This window comes from Jaculus jaculus, chromosome 1, assembly GCF_020740685.1.
Source record: "Jaculus jaculus isolate mJacJac1 chromosome 1, mJacJac1.mat.Y.cur, whole genome shotgun sequence".
NCBI classification, from domain to species: domain Eukaryota; kingdom Metazoa; phylum Chordata; class Mammalia; order Rodentia; family Dipodidae; genus Jaculus; species Jaculus jaculus.
In genome coordinates, this window is record NC_059102.1 from 14,016,012 (window position 1) to 14,038,157 (window position 22,146).

Sequence of the window (22,146 nt, forward strand, 5' to 3'; positions counted from 1 at the left end):
GCTCTATAATGGCAGGAGAAAACAACAGAATGAGCAGATGGTGGACATCACCTCCTGGCCAACATCAGGTGGACAACAACAGCAGGAGAGTGTACCAAACGTTGGCAAGGGAAAGCTGGCTATAACATCCATAAGCCCACTCCCAACAGTACACCACCTCCAGAAGACTCCAATTCTCAAACTGCCATCAGCTGGGGACCTAGCATTCAAAAGACATAAGTTTATGGAAGACACCAGTAACAAACCACCACATTCTTCCCTTGGCTGCCATAAAGTGATAACCATACACGATGTAAGATTCAATGCATTCAGTCCAACTTTAAAAGTCCCCACAATTTTTATCAATCCCAATGATGTTCAAACATCCTCACAGTCCAAGATTCTTTAACTGAGATGTAACAACAACAACAACAAAAAAAAACTAAAATAGCACAGAATAAACATTCACACTGAAAAAGATGGCACTGGGCATAGCAAAGAAATATTCAATCAATACAAGATTTCAACAAGCCAGATGTGGTGGTGCACACCTTTAATCCCAGCACTTGGGAGGCAGAAGTAGGAGGATCACTATGAGACTACATAGTGAATTCTAGGTCAGCCTGGGTTACAGTGAGACCCTATCTCAAAAAAACAAAAAAAAAAAAAACAAGATTTCAAACAAATAGAGCACACATAAAACTCTGTAGCTCTATATCCAACATTTTTATGTCTAAATTTTTATTAACATTTTCCATGATTATAAAAAGTATCCCATGGTCATACCCTCCCTCCCCCAAATCCAATGATTTTAAACAGTGACAAGTCTCCTCTAACTCTGATTAAATCTAACCACTGAAAAGTTTCTGGAGTTCCAATTCAGCCCCCAGAGCTAGGCTACTCACAGTCCCAGAAAAATTCATCTGGTGTTGGCAGCTCTCCTTGGCAGCCATCCCATAGTCCTGGCATCTCTGTTGGGTCTGAAACTGTAACCTCTGGTTTATCCTCATGGCTCCACAGGATCTCCATGCAGGTAATCCAACAAGCCTGCTTCACACTGCCCATGCCATTTTCAAAATACAAAGCCATGTTGTAAATTTATTGACCATACTTTCCTACATTTGTTTAACTCCATAATACTAGGTGGGCTACCAATTTGTTAATCCAGGAGGGAATGAAGCAGACTTTGAAGAACAGGATACTCCTTCAGCATTCAGGCCCCTTCAAAAAAGTTTGCCTTCTTCCTGTTGTCCCAATGAAGACCAATCTCAATGGTTGTAATCTCTTAAAACAATTGCAGCTGAACAGGCAGCAGTTTCGGCTCAACCTTTTTCTTCTGTGCCATATCCCTCTGCTCACACCAGTCCATTTCTACACAATGCAAACATGCACAAGTTCTCAGGACACAGGCATAACAGCAAGCCTCTCACACAAACTGCCTCTAGCCCAGTCCAAAGCCCTTTCTCACCCTCATAAACCAAACCTCCAAGTCCATAGTTCTTACTGCATTAAGGTCTTTCAACACTGACCAGAATAGTCCATCAAGCTGTACTTACAGCACTGCAAGGCGTCTCTGAGACCAACGTTCCAAATCCTAACACACTCCTCTCAAAAATCAGCTGCAAAAGCCAAAAGTCATACAGATTTCTAGGAGCAATGACACCACATCTTGGTATCAATTTTAGTCAGGTTCACATTGCTGGCAGAAGATATCCAACCAAAAACAGCTTGTGGGAGGAAAGGGTTTATTTTGGCATATAGTCCCAAAGGGAAGCTCCATGATAACATGAGTAGAGAATGGACACCACCTCCTGGTCAACATCTGGTGGACAAACCAGCAGGAGTGTGTGCCAAACACTGGCAAGGGAAGTTGGCTATAATATCCATAAGCCTACCCACAACAAACCACTTTCAGAAGGATTTAATTCCAACTTGGCATCAGCTGGGGACCTAGCATTCAGGACACGTAAGTTTATGGGGAACATCTAACTCAAACCACCACACCATTTTAGCATATGGATACGTGGGGTCATCCCCCTTTTAGCATGAGCATTTATGGGGTCACCTGCCCCTATAGCATGAACTCATGAATCTAACAACTGTCTATGGGGCATGGGGCATAGATAATATGTGGAACAGACTTTTTAAAACTCATAAAAACAAACAACAAGAAAACCAAAATCTGAATTATAAAACAAATATGACCTCTGAGTTAAGATAAGTATTACAGACCTATAACAAAATATAAACTCACTAAAGCATTGTAACCGGAAGTCTTTATCTCTTAAAACTGAATTTTCTAAGTAGAAATTGAAAATTGCCATAAGCATCCCACAAAGAATATTTTATAATTTTCTATGTAGTTATTTTGAGCAAACGAAGTATAGACCAGTATGTTTCTGAAAAAAGTAAAAGTCAGTCCTGCCAAAGAAAAAATAAGAATAAAGGAAATTAGTTCTTGGAACTTCTAGTCTTAACATACTGTGTTCAAACACAGCCCTTGGGATTACATAACATTAGTAGTGGGATCATTTTCCATTTTCCAGAGGCTCAGCCAGTTCTCCATGTGGCCGAGCCCTTATCACAATTTTGATACTCCTGGTCTCTAAAAGAAGCCACCACCACCACTTTTAGATTTCCTAAATTACCTCTGTACCTCATATGCACAACCAGATGAAGAGCTGATACTGCTGTTGCTGCTTTAAAAAAGGAAAATAAGTGAATCTACTTTAAATTTCACTATCTGTACGATCTGAAGATTAAATGTTAAACAGCTGTCTAATGGGAAACTAAGCCGGAAAATGGCAGGGCTATCTATTACAGCAATGAGATCCAGCCAGCAAGACACGTGGGAACAGCAGCCTTTGACACTTTAAAAGGTATTTTTCAAAAGAAATAAAATTTCTCTTCTCATTTGAGACTGAAAGGTTCTTTTATAAAATTTTACTGTTTATCTATTCATTTACTTATTTGCAAACAGAGAGGAGGGGAGAAGATGGGCACACCAGGGCCTCTAGCCATTACAAATAAACTCCAGATGCATGCACCATTTTGCGCATCTGGCTTTACATGAATACTGAGGAACTGAATCTGGGCCAGCAGGCTGTTGAAAGTATGAGCCTTTAATCCCATGAATTCAGGGGTTTTTTTCGTATAAGTTTATGGTGAGTATTTTGTTCCATTTTTTCTTGAATACAGAATTGCTGGATACTATGTAACTCTGACTTTTTGAAGAATTCCCTTAGTTTTTTCTTTTTCTTTTTCTTTCTTTCAGAAATGTATCATTTAGGGCTGGAGAGGGAGCTTAGCAGTTAAGGCACTTGCCTACAACGCCAAAGGATCCAGGTTTGACTCCCCAGGACCCATGTAAGCCAGAAGCACAGGGTGGTGCATGGGTTGCAGTTCGTTTGCAGTGGCTGCAGGCCTTGACACACCCTACCCCCGGCCTTTCTCCCAAATAAGTAAATAAAAATATTTTAAAAGTAAAATAAAATAAAATGCCTTTAAAAAACATAACATTTAGCCAGGCGTAGTGGCACACACCTTTAATCCCAGCATTTGGGAGGTACAGGCAGGAGGATCGCTGTGGGTTCAAGCCCACTCTGAGACGACACAGTCAATTCCAGGTCAGCTGGGCTAGAGTGAGACCCTAACTCGAAAAACCAAAAAATAAAATAAAATAAAGTAACCTTTAAAAATCTAGGCTGCACAGGTGGCTTAGTGGTTGAGGGACTGGCCTGCAAAGCCTCAGGACCCAAGTTCAATTTCCCAGGACCCACGTAAACCAGATGCACAAGGTGGCACATGCATCTGGAGTTTGTTTGCAGTAGCTCGAGGCCCTGGCACACCTGTTCTCTTTTTATCTGCCTCTTCCCCCTTGTCTCCTGGGCCCCCCATCAAATACATAAATTTTTTTTAAAAAAATTTAAAACACTATTTAAGCTGTAAAGAACTTTTAGAGGGCGGGGGAAATGGCTCAGCAGGTAAGTGCACTTCCTGTGCAAGCATGAGGGTAGAGAGGGCCTGAAACCACGGAAGTTTGAATCTTCAGGACCCAAGTAGAACAGCTGGGAGAGGTCATGCATGCCCATGACCCCAGACCCACAAAGGGGGGAAAGGCCAAGGAAGGGCCTGGGCTCATGAAAAGGAGCAAGCTTGGTCCTTAGTCATAGACTCAAACACGAACAGGCGGAAGAGTGATTGAGCTGGCCACCACAGGCAAGCACATGGGTACCCCAAGGGCACATACACACACATATATCACACACACACCACCACCACATTACATACACGGAAGAGTTGGTGGAAAGAATGCAAGAGCCAATGGAAGGGTAAGACTCCTTACAATGTGCTCCCTCCAGACATAAAATGGCCTGGATATCCATGACCTCACAGTGCCTGACACTACCTACATAAGACCACCATAAGAGGAGGAAAAGATCATGGCATCAAAATAAAAGAGAGACTAATTGAGATGGGGAGGGGATATGATGGAGAATGGAATTTCAAAGGGGAAAGTGAGGGGAAGGAGGGTATTACCGTGGGTTATTTTTTATGTTAGTAAAAATTGAGAAAAAATTATTTTTAGTTTTTGTTTATTATTTATTTATTTATTTGAGAGTGACAGAGAGAAAAAGAGGCAGAGAGAGAATGGACGCACCAGGGCCTCCAGCCACTGCAAACAAACTACATATGCATGCATCACCTTGTGCATCTGGCTTACATGGGTACTGGGGAATCAAGCCTTGAACCAAGGTCTTTAGGCTTCACAGGCAAGTGCTAACCGCTAAGCCATCTCTCCAGCCCCATTTTGACGTTTTTACTGTTATTTATTTAAAAGAGAGAGAGAGGGAGAGATAGAATGGGCACACCAGGACATCCAGCCATTGCAAAAAGCTCCAGGTACATGTGCCACCTTGTGCATCTGGCTTACATGGGTTCTGGGAAATGGAACCTGGGTCCTTTGGCTTTGCAGGCAAGTGCCTTATCACCTAAGCCATCTCTCTAGCCCTTAACTTTTTGGCTTTTTTTAAAATATAATTTTTATTTTATTTTTTATTTATTTGACAGAGAAAGTGGGAGGAAGAGAGACAGACAGAGAAAGTGGACACGCCAGGGCCTCCAGCCAGTGCAGATGAACTTCAGACACGTGCGACCCCTTGTACATCTGGCTAATGTGGATCCTGGGGAATTGAACCTGGGTCCTTTGGTTTTACAGGTAAACGCCCTAACCACTAAGTCATCCCTCTAGCCCCCTTTTGACTTTTAAAAAAATATTTTATTTTTATTTATTCATTTGGGAGAGAGGTACAGAAATAGGCAGATTGAAAGAGAGAGAAAGAGAGAGAATGGGTACACCAGGACCTCCAGCCACTGCAAATGAACTCCAGATATGTGCACCCCCTGTGTATCTGGCTTACATGGGTCCTGGGGGATCAAACCTGGGTTCTTTGGCTTTGCAGGCAAGCGCCTTACATTAAGCCATCTCTCTAGCCCATTATTTTTGCTTTTGTTTTAAGTTATCCTGAGTGCTGGGATAAAGGTGTGCGCCACCACGCCTGGCTTTTTTTTTTTTTTTTCTTCCATTTTTTTGAGGTAGGGTCTCACTCTGGCTCAGGCTGACCTGGAATTCACTATGTAGTCTCAGGGAGGCCTCAAACTCATGGCAATCCACCTACCTCTGCCTCCCGAGTGCTGGGATTAAGGGCTTGCGCCACCACGCCCAGCAGCCCATTATTTTTTTAAGTAATTTAAACCTGCTCTCAAATTTCCAAGAACGGAGCTTGGGCTTGAAAATTCTGGTGTGTGCTTTGGTGGGTGTTACCTGCCGTACAGGTCACTAGGAAGCAGTTCAGCAAAGGGACACAGAACCAGAGCTCCTGAGTCCAGCTGTGGACCCACCATGTGTTAGCTGCATGGCTTCGTCCTTGCTAGGCCTCCCTTGACCTGTAACTGACCACCACACAGGGCTGTCCTAGGGAATCAATATACTATCCATGGAGCACAAAGGCCTGTCCAGCACATTACAGAATCAAAACGGGCTGCAGCTGAGTGGTGACAACTCCTACATCAAATGCCCACACCACCGCAGACATCACCAGAAGGATTTCATGGCTAACTTCTCCCAGGAGGCAGCAGCTTATAGTGAAAAACACCCCTGGGGCTAGCTCACCATTTGGCCTGAAATCATGCTACTTGTGGGCTTGGTTTCTGATCTGGAAAATGCAAAGACAGCACTGAACAGTGAGTTTCTTTCTTTTGAAGATAAAATAAACTTTAATTACAAGAGTAAAACGTGTTTAGAAATTTTTCAAAAGGCACAACAAAAGTCAAATCTATTGTGGTGGTTGTGGTGTGAAATTTCAGCACTCAGGAAACTGAGGTAGGAAGATCACTGAGTTCCTGGTCATCCTAGGCTATAGGAAGCCCCAGCTCAAACAAACAAAAATGGGGGCTGGACAGTAAGTTAAAAAGGAGATATAAAGGGAAGAGAAAGGAAGGGAGGAGGGTACTTAATAGGTTGGTATTGTATATATGTAAGTTGAATGACTGAGATGGGGAGGGGATTTGATGGAGAATGGAATTTCAAAGGGGAAAGTGGAGGGCCGGTATTATCATGGGACATTTTTTATAATCATGGAAGATATTAATAAAAATTGAGAAAAAAAATGTAGGCTGGAGAGATGGCTCAGCGATTAAGGTACTTGCCTGCAATGTCTAACGACCCAGGTTCAGTTCCCCAGCACCCACATAAAGCCAGATGCACAAGATGGTGTGTGCACATGGAGTTCCTTTGCAGTGGCCAGAGGCCCTGGCACACCCAACTGTCTCTCTTCTTCTTCTCCTCCCTGTCTTCCTCACTTCCTCTCCTTGCAAATAAGTAAATATGTCTTTAAAATGTTAAGCCTCCATTTCCCGATTATCTTTTACCCCCAGAGCAGCTTCCAAATCGTGCTGCACGGAGTCCTGGGGCTCCCTGGAAGTAGAGGGCAGACACTCAAGTGTGCAGTTCCCCCAGGACCCCACGCCCGCCACACCTCCTCAACCAAAGCTTCTGTGTGCCTTGTCTACTGGGCTTCCCAGGTTTTGTGGTATTCTACTACTAAAATGAGGGTTGAAAACCCACAGGACTAAATACCTGGAAAGACACCCAGGTGTGGAATTGTGTGTCCTGTCTAGTGACAAATCCTCGCATCTGCTGCTCACTTGATCAAGTTTCCCGGGACATCTCCCCGGATTCCACCTCACCTCCAGCTCAAGATCCTGAGGGTCCATCTCAGACAGCGACAGCACAGCAATTTTGGTCACTTTGCAGACCTCGTGATCTCCTGGCAGTTTGCCCACCAGTGCTTTCTGACGAATTAAAATAAGCCACCATGGAAGATCTGAAAAAAGAACCATTAACACTTGATATACGCTGACCTGGGTGAATGACCTAACCATAACCAGAAGTAAAACATACAACAGAGATACAAAAGGGGGCATTAAACACAAAAAGATGTTCAATCTCACTCACAGAGAAATTTAGTGCGATGAAATTGTGATTTATCAGATCTCGAACTATTATAAGTAATGACAAAAAACATTTGCCGTCCAGGCTCTGGGCAGACAAGTGCTCTCAGATAATGGTGCTGGGAATACAGAGAGACACAAGGTTTCTGGAGAAAAACTCAACAGCACCTAACAATATAGCATGTGCATTTACCACGGAACCCAGCAGTCCTACTGCTGGGAAGTCAGCCTGAAGATACGCCATGTGACGGTGGGAATGTAAACAGCCTCACAGCCTGCAGTGTCTGTGGCTAAACCTCCCACTAGTCCCTAGTGGGCGGGGCCTCGGGGAGGTGGGGCCTCGCCGGAGGAGGCGAGCCGATGCGGGAGGGTGTTGGGTTTTATTAGTCCCGCCCCGGTGAGAGTGAAGTTGGCTTGCTCTTGCTGACCATTCCCTGCTACTGACAGGTGAGCAGGTGAGCACGTGAGCTGGTTGTCCCTCTGCCAGGCTTTTCTGCACCATGACAAGGATTCCCCTGGAAACCATAAGCCTAGAATAAGCCTTTTCTTCCCATGAGCGCTTTTGGTTGGGCATTTTGTCCCAGCAATAAGAAGTAACTGCAACACTCCTGAACAGCAAAAGTATACACACAAACCAGTTCGCGTGGTGGCACACACCTTTAATCCCAGCACGCGGGAGGCAGAAGGAGGAAGATCACTGTGAGTCCAAGGCCAGCCTGGAACTACAGAGTGAGTTCCAGGTCAGCCTAGGCTCCAGTGAGACCCTACCTCAACAAACAACAGCAACAAAACGTGTATAGAGAAGCCAGACACAAGAGACCAGCTGAAGAAACGATGGCAAATCCACACAAGAGAGCACAACGTAAGGCCAGCATGGTGGTGCACACCTGCCATCCCAGCACCCAGGCAGCAGAGACAGAGGGATTGCTTTGAGTTTCAGGCCAAACTGGGTTACACAGTGAGTACCAGTCTGGTCAGATCTACACAGCAAGACCTGGTGAGAAATCTGCAATCGGAGATAGGTGGGAAGCTGAGGCAGGAAGATCCCAGGCTCAAGTCCTGCCTGGGCTACGAAACAAGTTCAAGGGCAGCCCAGGCAACTAGAGTGAGACCCTACCTTGAAATATATACAAAAATAAAATAAAATAAAATTTAGGGCTGGGGATATAGCACAGGTGCTTGCCTGATATATACAAGGCTTTGAGTTCAATCCCCAACACCACATCAAGAAGAAAAATAACAGAAACATCAGGTCGGGCGAAGGCTCGGTGGATAAAGTCGTGGCTGCTCAAGGCTGAGCTGCTGAGTTTGAACCTCAGACCCCGTACGACAAGGCAGGAGTTGTGGTGGCTTCGGTAATCCCAGTATGCTGACAGCAAGATGGGGGTGTGTGGGGGGTGTGCAGAGACGGGAGGACTGCCTGGAAGCTCTGGGTGAGCACAGCCAAGAGAGCAGCAGAGCAAGGTGAAGAGAAGCCCTGCCCGGTGTGGACACATACCCTCAACCCCAGCACTGGAGAGGCAGAAGTAGGGGGAGCGCCATGAGTTCAAGGCCACCCTGAGACTACACAGTGAGTTCCAGGTCAGCCTGAGCTAAAGCAAAACCCTATCTAAAAAATTATATATATATATATATAGATATATATATATATATATGGAGAGAGAGAGAGAGAGAGAGAGAAGAAGAAGAAGAAGGAGGAGGAGGAGGAGGAGGAGGAGGAGGGGAGGGAGGGAGGGAGGGACGGACTCTGCTGCTGATAAAGTGGCCAAACAGGACAGACCCAAAAGTTGTCCTCGACATCCACACACACTCTGTACCATACATGTACCTGCACTCACACACACAAGCACATATATACAACATACATACACACAAATAAATAACAAAAAAATTAAAAACAGCAAATAAAAGTAAAAAGAGCACTTGAGGCTATATCTTACTAGCAGAGCATTTTTCTAGTATGCATGATGTTTTAGGTTCAATTCTCAGCTATGTAAAAGAAGTAGTATATAGCTATAAAAAATGAGAAGTATTCTATGAACTGACAAGGAATGATTCCAAGATGTATTATTATGGGAATAAGTTAGATAGGTTGTTTTTTGTTTGTTTGTTTTGTTTTGTTTTGGTCTCACTCTAGCTCAGGCTGACCTAGAATTAACTCTGTAGTCTTAGGGTGGCCTTGAACTCTCAGTGATCCTCCAGTGATCCTCCTACCTCTGCCTCCCAAGTGCTGGGATTAAAGGCATACGCCACCACACCCATCTTAAATTAGATAGATTTTTCCAGCTTGTTCTTGTGGGTTTTTTACCTTTTTATTTATTTATGAGAGAGAGGAGACACAGAGACAGAATGGGCACACCAGAGCTTTTTTCCACTGCAAACTAACTCCAGATGCACTTGGGTACTGGGGAATTTTAACCAAGCCAAGAGCTTTGGCAAGCAACTGCCTTTAACCACTGAGCCATCTCTCCAGCACCTACCCCCCTTTTTTTTATTTTGGAGACAGAAGCTTGTGTGTCCCTGCTTGCCTTGAACTCACTATGTAGCCAAGGCTGACCAAAAAGGATCAAACTGGGATGCAGAGATGACTTAGTGGTTGAGGTATTTGCCAGCGAAGCTTAAGGACCCAGGTTCAATTCCGCAGGTCCACAAAAGCCAAATGCACATGGTGGCACATGCTTCTGGAGTTCATTTGCAGTGGCTAGAAGCAATGGTGCGCCCATCCTCTCCCTCAGTCTCTCTCCTTGTCTCTAATAAATAAATAAAAAATAAACTTAGAAAAAGGATCAAAGAAGCCGGGTGTGGTGGCACACACCTTTAATCCCAGCTTTTAGGAGGCAGAGGTATGAGGAATATCAAGAGTTCAAGGCCACCCTAAGACTACACAGTGAAGTCCAAGTCAGCCTGAGCTAGAGTGAGACCATGCCTTGAAAAAACAACAAAAAGGAACTAAGTATATATATAACATGGCTATGCAGCCATGTGCATAGTAGGAGCTTCGTTTAATGGCATGGTTCCAGAAATAATCACGAAGCTAGAAAATTCTTCCTGCCTCATGGTGTTATAATGTCATCATAACAAGGTGTCATTCAAATTTGTAGTGACAAGTGATGCTGGTGTGAACTGCTATGCTGCCAGATGTATAAAATACAGTACATCTACACACTTGATAAAACTCAGTACACTTACATACAGCACATTAACACTTGATAAACAGCTGCCACTTATTCATATACACACTATGCAATATATGACATAGTACACTCATGTGCAGCACATAATACTTGATAGAATATAGTTCATGTATGTACAGACATAACAACTGCTACTGGCTCATACGCACGTGATGCTGTAGTTTCTGTTGGTTGTGTTGGGGTTTGGATCTAGGATGCCATGCGTGCTAGGTAAGCACTCTGCCAGTGAGCTACATCTCTAGCTCTGTCATTTTCTTTAACCTTTATTGACTTCTTTACTTGCAAGTACTGAGAGACAGAGAGAAAATGGGTGCACCAGGGCCTATTGCCGCTGCAAAAGTTCCAGATGCGTGTCTGGCTTTTGTGTAGGTACTGGGGAATCAAACCAAGGCTGTTAGGCTTTATAGGCAAGAGTCTTAACCACTGAGACATCTCTCCAGCCTTGTATCATAGTTTTAAAATTACTTACTGGTAAAACAAAATACTACTGATTAAAAAAAAAAAAAAAAAAGCTTATGGCTTAGTAATTAAGGCACTTGCCTGTAAAGCCTAAGAACTCATGTTCAAATCTCCAGGTCCCACATAGCCAGATGCAAAGTGACTCAAGCATGCAGTGTCGCACATGTACACAAGGGGGCACACATGTCTGGAGTTCATTCACAGTGGCTAAAGGCCCTGCGTACCCATTCTCTCACCACCACCACCCCCGCCGCTTCTTTTTCTTTCTCTCTCAAAAATAAATAAATAAATAAATAAAGAGGGCAAGAGAGAAAGCCAGGCATGGTAGTATATGCCTTTAATCCCAGCACTCAGAAAGCAGAGGTAGGAGGATCACCATGAGTTTGAGGTCACCCTGAGACTGCATAGTGAATTCCAAGTCAGCCTGAGTTTGAGTGAGACCTTACCTTTAAAAAAAAAGGCTGAAGAGATAGCTTAGCAGTTAAGGTGCTTGTGTGCAAAGCCTAAGGACCCATGTTTGATCTCTCTCTAGCTCTCACCCATAAGCCAAATACACAAAGATGAGGCAAGGTTGCACATACCCACTAGGTGGTAAGTGTCTGGAGTTTGACATCAGTGGCTGAGGTCCTGGTGCACCTATTCTCTCTCTCCCTCTAAAATATTAAAAATATGGACATCATGCTACACTGCACATGCCATGTTTATCACAATTCCTGATTGAATTAAGAGGCTGTGTCATGTGACTGGCCTGTATCATCTAAGCTTATAAGTACACACTATGGGGTTCCCTAACAACCTGTTTTATACAGTGTATCCCAGGCACTAATCAACACGTGGCTGCACTATGGCAATACAGGGGAGATTATTAATTCAATGCAACAGTCCCTCCTAATGGTGGTTTTACTTTCCACAGTTTCAGTCGCTCACGATTAACTCCAGTCTAAAAATATTAAGTGGAAAATGTCAGAAGCAAGCAGTTAGAAAACGTTAAATTGATTGTTATCAAAGTGGGTGGTACAAGCCAGTAATCTCAGGTACTTGGAAGGCTGGAACAGGAGGATTTCAAATCCAAGGCCAGCCTGGACATCTGGGAAAAACTATCTCAAAACTGAAAGAGGAAAAAGGACCCTGGGGCTATATAGCTCAGTAGTAGAGCGCTTGCTAGGCAAGTGCAAGTTCCCACGTCTAATCCTTAGCACTTTAAAAATAAACAAATGAACTGCATATCAACCTGAACAGTGTGATGAAATCACATGCTATCCTACTCTGTCCCAGGACACAAACCACCCCTATGTCCAGTATATTCGAGCTGCATACTCCAGCTGCCTGTTCGTCTCTCAGTACCCATTTAGGTTATCAACTGACAGTACTGTGTGTCACATGTTCAAGTAATGCTCACGCTAAGTCACACAACTCACTTTATCTCATGATTGTTCATCTGCTGTTATGCCTAATTTACAAATTAAATTTTACCACAGGTATGTAAGGGGGAAATGATTATACAGGCATGTGCTTTTTAATAATAGGGATATTTTCTGAATAGTGGGTTGTTAGGTGATGTCATCATTGTGGGCACATCATGGAAAGCACTTCACCAAACTGAGACAGTTCTGACGTCAACGGCGATACAATCTTCTGGAATGTGTTGACAGCACATCGCCTGTATCTATAGGGCTTGGGACTACCTGTAGCTCTGGGTTCCCACTGGAGGTGGAGCACAGCCTTCTCATGGAAGAAACAGGATGAGCTACGATGTGGATGTATGGATTCATTTGTACATAAAAAGGGGGAAGGTAGCCGGGCATGGTGGTGCACACCTTTAATCCCAGCACTCAGGAGGCAGAGGTAGGAGGATTGCTGTGAGTTCAAGGCCACCCTGTGACTCCATAGTAAATTCCAGGTCAGCTTGGGCTACAGTGAGACCCTAACTCAAAAAATCAAAAAAAGGGGGGAGGAGGTAAATCATAAGGTACTGTCATTAGTTATCTAAAGAGGATGGGTGGAAATCAGGGGAGGAGAGAAATGGGAATGGGCAAGAAAGAATAAGGGGAGGTGACAGTTCCGACACACAGTGGAAACTGAAGGTCTCAGAACAATGGTCATGCTTCCAATATTGCCCCCTAACCCACTTTCAATCCTTTTTTTGAGGTAGGGTCTCACTCTGGCTCAGGCTGACCTGGAATTCACTATGGAGTCTCAGGGTGGCCTCGAACTCATGGCAATCCTCCTACCTCTGCCTGCCGAGTGCTGGGATTAAAGGCATGCGCCACCAAGCCCGGCTGGACTGTTTCTTAACATAGGCACTTAAAGCTATAAATTTCCCTCTTAGGAGTGCCTTCATTGTGTCCCAAAGGTTTTGGTACATTGTATTCTCATTATCATCGGATGCTATGAATTTTTTTTATTTCCTTCTTGATTTCTTCATTGACCCATTTATCACTTAGTAGTGTACTGTTTAGTTTCAATGATTTTGTGTATGTTCTATAGCTTCTCTTGCTGTTGATTTATAGTTTAATCTCATTGTGATCAGATAGAGGAATTATTTCAACTTTCCTGTATTTGTTAAGATTTGCTTTGTGTCCCAACATACGGTCTATTTTAGAGAATGTTCCATGTGCAACATTTGGATGGAATGTTCTGTACATATCTGTTATGTCTATTTGTTCTATGACCTCATTTAATCCAGATGCTCCTGTTTATTTTTTGCCAGGATGACCTGTCACTTCATGAGAATAGAGTACTGAAGTCACCCACTACAACTGTGCTTGGTGTTATCTATGACCTTAAGTCTAATAGTATTTGTTTAATAAAATTGGAAATCCCCATGTTAGGTATATATATGTTTGGAATTGTAATGTCTTCCTGTTGAACTGGTCCTTTAATCAATGTAAAGTGACCTTAGTTTTTTGGTTTTTCGAGGTAGGGTCTCACTCTAGCCCAGGCTGACCTGGAATTCACTATGTATCTCAGGGTGGCCTTGAACTCACGGTGATCCTCCTACCTCTGACTCCCAAGTGCTGGGATTAAAGGCGTGCACCACCATGCCTGGCTCTAAAGTGACCTTCTTTATCTCTCCTCATTAATGTTGGTTTGCAGTCTATCTTGTCAGATACCAGATAGCAATGCCTGCTTGTTTTCTAGACCCATTTGCTTGAAATGCCACTTTCCATCCTTTCAACCTAAGATAGTATCTGTCTTTTATGGATAGGTGAGTTTCTTGGAGGCAACAAGTAGAAAGATCCTGCTTGTTAACCCATTCTGCAAGACTGTGTCTTTTGATTGGGGCATTGAAGCCACTAATATTAAGAATTATTATTAAGGGGGCTGAAGAGATGGCTTAGTGGTTAAGGTGCTTGCCTGCAAAGCCTATGGCCCTAGGTTCGATTCTCCAGGATTCACATAAGCCAGATGCACAAGAAAGGGCATGCATCTGGAGTTTGTTTGCAATGGCTGGAGGCCCTAGCATTCCCATTGTGTATGTCTGTCTCTCTCTCTATTTCTCCCCCTGCCTATTTCTCTCTTTCTCTCTCAAATATTTTAAAAAGTTATTATTAAAAGGTATGTATTGATTTTCTTCATCCTTCTTGTTTTTTAATGTTCCCATTTTCCCTTTACTCTCTTCTATTAACTATCATTTGAACATTTTTTTTCCCTATTTCCATATGTGTATGCTTTTCTTTCTCTTCAGCATGAAAGATCCCTTCAATTATTTTCTGTACAACTGGTTTAGTGGTCATATATTCCTTTCGCCTGTTTTTATTATAGAATGTCATCATTTCTCCGTCAATTTGGATGGGTAGCTTTGTTGGATAAAGTAATCTTAGTTGACAGTTATCTTTCAGAACTTGGAATACATCATTCCAAGCCCTTCCAGCTTTTCAAGTTTTGTTGAATAATCTGCTGTGATCCTGATGGCTTGCCTTTGTACATGACTTGATTTTTCTCTCTAACTGCTTTCTGTCTGTTGTAAAGGCTTCCTGTATCTGTATTGGCATCTCCTTTCCTGTTTGGGGAAATTTTCTTCTATGGTTTTATTGAAAATACTTACCATATACCTTTAGAGTGAAATTTTCCTTCTACTATACCCTAAATTCTTATGTTTGATCTCTTCACAGTGTTCCAATGTCTTGAAATCCTCATTCATACCTCCTATTAGTTTGCCTTTCTCTCTGTTGGAAATCTGCCACTGTCTTCTCCTTGATCCAGTCTACTGGTCAGACTTTCTCCAGAGTTTTCTATTTCACTTACTCTGATTTTCATTTCTAGTATTTGATTAGTATTTGTTCATTATTTCTATTTCCTTACTTGTGTCTTGTATAGGCATCCTATTTCCTTAACTTGCTTTCCTGTGTTCTCTTGGGATTCTTTCAAGAGTTTTTTTTTTTTTTTTTTCTTTGATTCCTTTGAACATAGATAAAAAATTTGGGGGGGATTCTTTGTCAAGCAATGCATCTAAATCAGTCTTACTGGAGAAGATTTCTGACAGATTTGTAATTTTTGGTGGAACTATCTGGTTTTTTATGTTTCTTATATTATACTGTAGAGATTTTTACATCTTGAGTTAATTTGATGCTTGGGTTTTCTAATTATCTGCAGTAGTCTTAGACATGTAAATATGACTTTACATATCTTCAGGGTAGCTTAAGGTACCAGGTGTGGCTCTTATGTTACACCCAGAGTAATAGCAGAAGTGACCGTAGGTGTTGAGTTTGCTTGCTATGTCTAGTAGGCTAGGTGGAACAAACTACTAGCAAATTCTAAAATCCAACTGATCAATATACATATTCAATAAAAACCAGCAGGGAGTATTTATGCAAGGGTGGGGATTAAAACAAACAGATAATCTAATAAAGTCAAAGTCCCTAAGGGTGTGTGTTGCCCCACACCCTCAACCCTGTCAACTGGAAGGCTGAGATTTCAAGTCTGAAATGGGTTCCAGGTCAGCCTGGGGCTGAGTCATACCCTGCCCCCCCCCAATGATAGCAGAAAAAGACAAAGGCCCTATAAATCAGGAAATGTCAAAAGCAACAATAGTCAACACCAACACACAGCTTATTTGAGAAAAGTAAAGCCAACCAAGAACATATCAATCAAATCTAACACAAGTCTAACTTCCAGGGCAGGCCTATGCACCTGGCTTTGGGTAAGCAGGCACTGTTGTCTTGTAGGGTGGCGTCCACTCTCGCCCATGCTGAGTGCCCACTCTGGTCCCTCTTGTTGCGCTGCAGACTTGGCTAGTTTGTGTTCTCCTTCCGCAGCTGCTCCCTGATGTCTTCCCCTTCAGGTTTCTTGACTGCGAGGAGGCTGGTTGTGTGGAAAACCCCTTCACCTGGCTTCTGCCCTGCGGCTCAGGGAGAGCCAGGAGACTGCACCAATCAGTGCCATGGCGGGAGTCGACTCTGCCTGCCTGCTTGCTAGAAGCTCTGGGTCTCTCTTGCTTCTCTGCTGAGATTGATAATCTTTATACGCCTTCACTTTTCCTAGGAAGAGTGTATTTTGCTGTTTTTCTGCTGATTCCTCCCCCCTCAGGCTGTTTTGGAGTGGTTACTATGCAGCCATCTTGCCCTGAAGCCCCAGCCTGTTTTTTTGTTTTTCGAGGCAGAGCCTCAGTCTATCCCAAGCTGACCTGGAGCTCACTCTGTTGCCCCAGGCTGGCCTCAAAGTCATGGGAATCCTCCTACCTCCAGCGCCCCACAGGAGGAGAGGCATGTATCCCATGCCCTTTTTTGGTTCTTTCACATTTGTTGTTTTGTTTTTTGCTGTTTTGTTTTCTTCTAGGTAGGATTCCTCTCTAGTCCAGGTTGACCTGGAACTCAACTCTGTGGCCCCGGCCTAGCCTTCAAATCACAACCATCCTCCCACCTTTACTTTTTTTTTTTAAATTTGAGAAAGAGGAGAGAGACTGGGCATGCTAGGGCCTCTTGCTACTCACTGCAAACGAACTCCAGACACATGCAACACTTTGTGCATCTGTCTTTATGTGGATACTGGAGAAGTGAACCCAGGCTGGAGGCTTTGCAAGCAAGTGCCTTTAACTGCTGAGCCATCTCCCCAGCCTGAAAAAATATTTTAAAAAGAGATATGCAGCATTCTATTGTTCTCTATTCTTTTCCTCAAATATTAACCAACCCTTTTATTTTATAGATAGTTCTTTAGAAATCTGTTTTAAGTATATCACAATTGCTAGTTTAGAAAAGATTTTGCAATTGTTCACGGAGTAAAAATTTATTTCAAAGTCAAAACTTTTACAGGCCATTTTGTGATTTATTACTGAACCTAAACTGAGACCTACCATGTGCTGGGAAGTTTCTCAGGCATGGATCAACCAATTAGCAAGCACTTAATACATAGTGAACTGAATCTAAAACAAACACAGCTCACAACCCACACTACAGTGCAGAGTTCTTACCATGCTCTCTTCTCAACACTCTAGTGTTGGCAGCTGACCAAACAGGCCAACATTAGGAAAGCCTCAGTACACTTATGTCCTTTGGATTCACTACATATTAATGCTGAAGATTTTAATAAATGATGGCAGTGGCAAAAACCTGAGACTCATTATCAAATATAATGTCTTCAAAACACACCATCTAATTAATGGTAAAAATATCAAAACTACCAATAGTTTAATTTTTAAATACAGAGATTTATTTACCTCACACACAAACTCAGCTGGGAAAGCAATCGATATTACCTCTCCCACAAAAACACTGGTATCAACAATATTCAAGTTTAACTTACAGGGCTGGAAAGATGGCTTAGTGGTGAAAGGCGCTTGCTTGCAAAGCCTGCTGGCCCATGCTTGATTCCCCAGTACCCACAGAAAGCCAGATACACAAAGTGGTACATGTGGCTGGAGTTTGTCTGCAGTGGCAATAGGCCATGGCATGCCTGTGTCCATTCTCTTTCTTTCTCTTATACACGCACACACACACACAAACACACACACACACACACACACAAACACACACTAATTAAAATGTTTTTCAGGCTGGAGAAATGGCTCAGCAGTTAAGGCACTTGCCCGCAAAACTTAACCACTTGGATTTGATTCCCCGGTACTCACAGAAAGCCAGATACACAAAATGCTACATACATCTAGAGTTCATTTGCAGCAGCTAGAAGCCCTGGTGTGCCCATCCTTTCCATATCGCTCCCTCCCTGACCCCTGTCTCTCGGCTTGCAAATAAAACTATTTAAAAAAATATTTTTCCAAAACGTATGAACTCAAAAACATTTGAAAAGTGCATTTTTCTAAGGTTTAGAATTTTATTAGATTAAGAGAAGGAACAAGGAGCAAAAGAAACATGCACTTTGTTAGGGATGTTGAAATAGGGTCACACTGTAGCCCAGGCTGACTTGGAATTCACTATGTAGTCTCGGGCTGGCCTTGAACTCACTGTGATCCTCCTACCTCAGCCTCCTGAGTACTGGCATTAAAGGTGTGTACCACCACACCTGGCTTTCTTTCTTTTCAGAGATAGGGTCGCAATATAAGACTAAGATGAGCAAGGCATGGTGGCGCACACTTTAATCCCAGCACTCGGGAGGCAGAGGTATGAGGATCACTGTGAGTTCTACAGAGTAAATTCCAAGTCAACCTGGGCTAGAGTGAGACCCTACAAAAAAAAAAAAAAAAAAACCTAGGCTGGCCTTAACCTCAAGATCTTCCTGCCTCACCCCCTGAGTAGCAGAATTACAGGAATGTTACCACCTCCAGCTAATTGTAGGGTAAAGGCTTTCATTGGTTTTAGGAGGGAGGGCAATTATTTTCTTCTGTAACTACTTAGGGTTCTCCTTAAAAACAGAGCCAATGGGATGTTTATATATATGTCTAAGAGGAGGTGTAGTACAGGAATTTATTGAATGATACCCAATGCCAAGAAGTGTTTTACTTTACAGTCTACAAGCCGGAGAGCCAGGAAAGCCAGTCTGAGTCCAGAGCAGCCGACAGTACAAGTCTTTGTCTAAGTCCAAAGGCTGACAACCAGGAACGCCAATGTCCACAGACAGAAGAAGATGGATGTCCAGGCTCAAAGCAGTATTCACCCTTCACCACCTTGTTGTTCACAGTGGAGTGGATAATGTCCACCCACACAAGCAAAGGCAGACCTTTTTTATGTAGTCTATCAATTCAAATGTACACAGGCGCACATACATACGCACTCAGAAGTGATATTGTACCAGCTATCTGGGCATCACTTCCCAGTCAAGGTGACAGAATGAGCCATCACACCTCCTTAGTCATGGCCTCACCTCTAGGGACTGCTGCAGTTCTGTATCTCTACACTCAGTTATCCATCTCACTGACACAGGAAAGATGGGCATTTACCTAACAAAGCATGCACAGAGATCATTACCATCATTAGGAATGCCAACTGTATGGGGAATATATGCATGTAATTCATCGTTTCTGAACGTTGCAACACTAGAGACAGAGCTAGAGTTCCCTTGACTACTATTACCCGCTCTATAGAAATGCTTTGAATCTAATTCACACTCCACATTGTTAGTCCTCTCAGGTAAGGAGGACAGCAGAGAGAGGGTGAGTGGTTGCCATTCTTGTTTATTAATTTTTGGTTTTTCGAGGTAGGGTTTCACTCTAGCCCAGGCTGACCTGGAACTCACTATATAGTCTCAGGGTGGCCATGAACTAATGACAATTCTCCTACCTCTGCCTCCCAAGTGCTGGGACTAAAGGCGTGTGTGCCACCATGACCGGCTTTTTGATTTTTTGAGATAGGGTCTCACTCTGGTCCAGGCTGACCTGAAATAAACTATGTAGTTTCAGGGTGGCCTCAAACTCATGGCCAACCTGTTTGTTTTTAATATGTTATTCATTTATTTGAAAGACAGAGAAAGTGGGGAGAGAATGAGTGCGCCAGGGCCTCCAGTCACTTGTGCATCTGGCTTACACGGGTACTGGGTAATTGAATCTGGGTCCTTAGGCTTTACAGGCAAGTGCCTTATCTGCTAAGCCATCTCTCCAGCCCCAAGTGGTTGCCGTTCTTGACACCAGTCCTTTCAGTATTGTTTACAAGGTTAAAATAGCATGATCATAACTTACTTTGTAAAGGCACTATTTCTGCTCTTCTTTTGGACATTTTCCCATTTCTCTCTGTATTAAACAAGCTTCCACGTGATTAGCAAAGATAAGAATGAAAAGACTAGGAGTATCTGCTAATGATTCTCCCATGTTTATTAGTCTGGCCTAATGTTACAGGCTAGATTCCTGAGGCCTAAGAGTGTTCTTTCCTAGGTCCACCCCTCCTAGATCATTGAAACAATGAGCACCCAGTTGTTTGAACACTTAAAAGTCAATGTGGAAGCAGGGTGTGGTGGCACACACGTTTAATCCCAGCACAAAGGAAGGAGGATCGCTGTGAGTTAGAGGCCAGCCTGCAACTAAAGAGTGTATTCCAGGTCAGCCTGGGCTACAGCAAGACCCTAGCCGCCCCCCCCCCCCAAAAAAAATGTTTAAAAGGCAATGAGGTTATCATAGGCCCAGCCACAGGAGAAATCATACTTAATACTAACTAAGAAAACAATGGGTACTACCTACCCATGTACCTAATAGTCAAATACAAAGATTCAAACTATTTTATGTTAATTTTATTTGCATGGAGGGGGGTGGGCACCTGGGCCTCTTGCCACTTGCAAACAAACTCCAGATGCGTGTGCCACTTTGTGCATCTGGCTTTATGTGGGTCCTAAGGAATCAAACTCAGGCCTTCATGTTTTGCAGGCAAGTTCCGTTAACCACTGAGCCATCACCTCTATAGGCCCTTTTCTGTTCTTATTTTTATTTATTTTCAGTAAGAGGGAAAAAGAGAGCACAAAGATTAAAATTCTTTTTGTTTTTTTTCTCGAAGGTAGATTGTGTGTGGTTGGTGGTACTGTGTTTGGTTCGTTCTCTCCCTCCCTTCCTGAGACAGGCTCTGGCCTCAAACACACATTAAACTATTGACCATTCCTGCCTCTGCCCTCCAAATGCCAGGGTTATGGGCATGAGCCACCATGCCAGCCCAAATATTCAAATTCCTGAAGGGCTCCTGCAATTTGCACAGAAGAGACCCCAAGGGAAGTGTGACGCTGGTATCAGGTACATCCAAGAATGGAGATGTGCTGCTTAAGAAAGAAAAGACACTTACTTCCCTGCTCACCTTTCCTTTGTTCCGTCAGGCTGAGTGTAAGAACACTTACCTGTTTCTCTGTCATTTCAAACTGACATCTAAACTAGAAAATGTAAGCCAGGTGACTCACTGTTCTCGGTATTTTTGGAGTCTATGCTTAGACGCATACAATTTCCTTCAGTGCTGGAGATCGAGCCCTGGATCTAGTGTTCAGCTAAGCAAGCGTTCGAACATTAAGCTGCAGCCCCCAACCAAGCTACAAATGTTAAATTGCTTTCTGCTTGTGGTGACTTGTTATTTTTGAAATCTCTGTTTCTTTCTCTGAGGTCTACTTGGATATGAGCACAGGCGCCTCGGGTTTTCATTAGGTTAACATTCGCAAGGTGTTTCTTTCTGCAAAGTAACAAGAACTCTATTAAAGGGTAAAGCAACAGCTCAAGTGTGTGGGAGTGGGTCTTTAGGGGCAACAGGCTCCTTCAATTAGACTGCGCAAGGGCTCAGTTTCTTTTTTTCTTTTTTTTGGTTTTTCGAGGTTAGGGTCTCACTCTAGCTCAGGATAACCTGGAATTCACTATGTCCAGTTTCTTTTTTATATCCTTTTGCTTTCTATATTTTTGTATGCATATAATATATAAAGTATTTATCTTGAAAGCAGTATGTAGATATTGCTTTTCCAGTGGAAAAAAAATTTTAAGGGGGGAATATTTCAAGGTAGGGTCTCATACTTGCCAGGCTGACCTAGAACTCACTCTGTAGTCTCAGGGTGGCCTAGAACTTACGGCCATCCTCCTACCTCTGCCTCCCAAGTGCTGGGATTAAAGGCGAGTGCCACCATGCCTGGCAAAATTTGTTTTTATATGTAAAGCCAC

At 43.2% G+C, this 22,146-nt stretch overlaps 1 protein-coding gene across 4 annotated transcripts in view; it reads right to left on the bottom strand.

Annotated features, from left to right (window-relative positions):
* Nucleotides 1-22,146, bottom strand: part of Inpp5f (inositol polyphosphate-5-phosphatase F) — a 117,493-nt gene that overhangs the window by 47,316 nt on the left and 48,031 nt on the right. For 3 of the 4 annotated variants that reach the window (XM_045142001.1, XM_045142005.1, XR_006635118.1), the window contains exon 3: nucleotides 7,228-7,364. The exons of the other annotated variant lie outside the window; for it this stretch is intronic. In XM_045142001.1, the coding sequence (XP_044997936.1) occupies nucleotides 7,228-7,364 (137 nt within the window). The remainder of the gene's footprint in view (nucleotides 1-7,227; nucleotides 7,365-22,146) is intronic. 4 annotated transcript variants of the gene reach the window in all.